This window comes from Condylura cristata, unplaced genomic scaffold (assembly GCF_000260355.1).
Source record: "Condylura cristata isolate star-nosed mole 26May11 unplaced genomic scaffold, ConCri1.0 scaffold00060, whole genome shotgun sequence".
NCBI lineage: Eukaryota > Metazoa > Chordata > Mammalia > Eulipotyphla > Talpidae > Condylura > Condylura cristata.
This window is the reverse complement of record NW_004567161.1, coordinates 451,126-453,895: the sequence shown is the minus strand read 5'-3', so window position 1 is coordinate 453,895 and position 2,770 is coordinate 451,126. Positions and strand designations below refer to the sequence as shown.

Here is a 2,770-nt window from a genome sequence, read left to right as displayed (position 1 = left end):
CTGTGACAGACACCCCTGGGAACCCCACCCCAATGGCAAGAGCAGTAAAAGTCACAATGCACAATCAGAACTACATCAAATGACAAGCTCCTACACACTGAAAGAAAACACTAGCAGGTGAAGTCAGCGCATCGGCCCACGGGCGGCCGATCTCCAAGGTACACGGCAAACTTCGACAACTCGACGAGAGCAGTTTTTTTTTTAATCAGCAGGTCTGAACAGATATGTCTCCAAAGAGGACAGATACGTGGCCCACAGGTGTATGAGAAATTCTTGTCATCGCTTCCGTGACGGGAAAGGAGAATTAAAACCGCGGCAAGATCCCAGCTTGCCCCTGGGCGAGTGGCTCAGGGCACAAGCCCCAGGACCCCTCGCAAGCGCTGGCGGGATGTGGGGGCGAGCGGCGGTACCCGGTGGGGGGGGACGAGGTGGCAGTCCCGCCCTGTGCCGCAGCGACCGCCCTCCTGAACTCCCTCGGGCGCCCCCCACCCACCGCTCCCACGCTGGGGGCAGCCAGCCCCCAGGAGAGCTCCTGGGCAGTGACGAGGACGGGGACGGAAAGCAAAGCAGCGTCACGAGACTCACACAGGGGAGAGGCCGCCACTGCCACAGAGCAGCTGTAGGAACTAAAATCCTGGGCACCAACGCCCAGCTCCAGGGTCCCCTGGGGAGTGTCAGGAGCAAAGGCGAAGGTGAAGATAGGGAGAGCGAGGCACCTGGGAATTTCCTTTCAAAGTCTACACAATTATCAAAACCCGCCACAAGCCGCGCTGACGGGCGGCGCTGGCCCTGCCCTGGCCGGCGGCCTCCCGCTGCTGGGCCTGAGCGGGGATCTTTCCCCCACGTGCCTGCGCCCCCACAGGGCAGCGACCCCTGCCGCCCGCCACCTACAGCTGCCGGGGCTCCCCCGCACTGACCCCTAGCGGGGGCCGCTCCCCCAAGGCCCTACTCCTGCACTCTGGTCCTCAGGGAGTGACCCCTCCCCACACACGCGCCCAGAGGGGAGGAGCAACCGGCCTGAGGACTGGGCTGGCAATAAAGGCAGAGGCTGAGGCCGCGATCAGAGCCTCCCGCTGAGACCAGGTACGTGGCAGTCCTGCCTTCAGTCCCCGCGGGGCAAGGGCAGCCGTGACCCTGGGATTTTGCTCCTGTGCAGGAGCCCGGCGGCACCCAGGGCCACCATGAGACGCCTCACTGTCCTGGCCGCAGCGCTGGCCACCCTCCTGGCGCCAGCTGCGGGGGGGCCCGTCCCCAAGAAGGGCTCCCCCCGGATGAAGCTGCTTCTGGTGTCCTTTGACGGCTTCCGGTGGAACTACGACGAGGACGTGAGCACCCCCAAACTGGACAAGATGGCCCTTGAGGGGGTGAAGGCCCGCTACATGACCCCCGCCTTCATCACCATCACCAGCCCCTGCCACTTCACCCTGGTCACAGGTGAGCCCGCGGGAGGCGCTGAGACCAGGGGCCCAGGGGAGGGTCCCGGGAGGCTCCACAGCCCACGGCCGGCCGGCCCCCCGCCTCCTCCCGCCCAAGACTGCCGCCCGGCGCACCCCGGGGGTCTCTGGGCGAGCTGTGGGGGACACCTGAGAGGCGGGAGGGCGGCCCTGGCCTCCTGGCCCGGCCGGGGCTGTGCAGGCGGAGCGCAGCGGGGTGGCTCCCGAGACACCGGCAGCCCCCGCGCCCACCAGCCCCGCGTCTTCCGCACAGGCCTCCCCTCCTTTGCTGGTGGGGACACCTGCGGGGGGCACCCCAGTCCAGAGAGAGCTCATCTTAACCTTGCCTGTTACGCCCGCCAAGGCTCTATTTCCAAACAAGTCCCCACTCTGGGGCCGCGGGTGGACCTGACCCTGGGGGGACGCTCAGTGCACCCCGAGCCCACGTCCTGCGGGCACGCCAGCTCTTCCGCCACGGTCACCTTTCACTTGACCTAAGGGACACACCTGGACCTGCTGTGATTCGCTTCAGAAAGTAAATCGAGTGTCCTCCGGGCCAGGAGTCCCCTCACAGGACTGTCCAGGGGCTGTCCAGGGGGCCGGCGGTGGGCTCGCGCCTTCGCGCCCACAGGCGGGCGACGGGAGGCCGGGAGGGGCGGATGTGGCCCTGAGCCCCGGTCCTCCCGCCAGGCAAATACATCGAGAACCACGGCGTGGTGCACAACATGTTCTACAACACCACGAGCAAGCTGAAGCTGCCCTACCACCCCACGCTGACCAGGCAGTCCTGGTGGGAGAACGGCAGCCTGCCCATCTGGATCACGGCGCAGAAGCAGGTGAGCCCGCCTCGCCGGAGGCTCGCTGCCACGCTGGGGGGCGAGGGCAGGCTCTGCCCAGGCGGGACCCCCACCCGGGGGTTCCCACCGGCAGGCCTGGCCTCCGGCCAGCGTCAAATGGGCTCTTCCAGGTGAGTCCAGCACAAACTCGGGGGGCTCGGCCAGCTCCCCGCCAGGCCGAGTGCCCTCCTGCTTCCTCGCCGGCCAGGGCAGAGACCCCTGGGGTCTCCGTGAAAGGCTGGCTCGGGCGGGGCCCAGGGGGCCACAAGCACAGCAGCTCCAGCTGCGGAGGACAGGCGGCCAGGCGGGGGCTGGAGGGCGCCGGTGGAGGGACAGAAGGACGCAGGCCCAGAGAGGGGGGCGGCGCTGGGCGGCGAGCCAGGCGCTCCCGCTCCCAGGGAGGGGCCCGGGGCCGCGGGACAAGGACTGTGCCAGCCTGAGGCGTGGCCGCCTGTCATCTCCCGGGGCGCCGAGCCCGCTGCCATCGCCTGTCACGCCGCG

At 68.2% G+C, this 2,770-nt stretch overlaps 1 protein-coding gene across 1 annotated transcript in view; it reads left to right on the top strand.

Moving 5' to 3' along the window:
- The first annotated feature begins 1,181 nt into the window (after positions 1-1,181).
- ENPP7 (ectonucleotide pyrophosphatase/phosphodiesterase 7) overlaps positions 1,182-2,770 on the top strand; it is a 4,002-nt gene continuing 2,413 nt past the window's right edge. Inside the window, exons 1-2 of the mRNA XM_012734572.1 lie at positions 1,182-1,434; positions 2,124-2,269. Coding sequence (XP_012590026.1) covers positions 1,182-1,434; positions 2,124-2,269 — 399 coding nt within the window. The remainder of the gene's footprint in view (positions 1,435-2,123; positions 2,270-2,770) is intronic.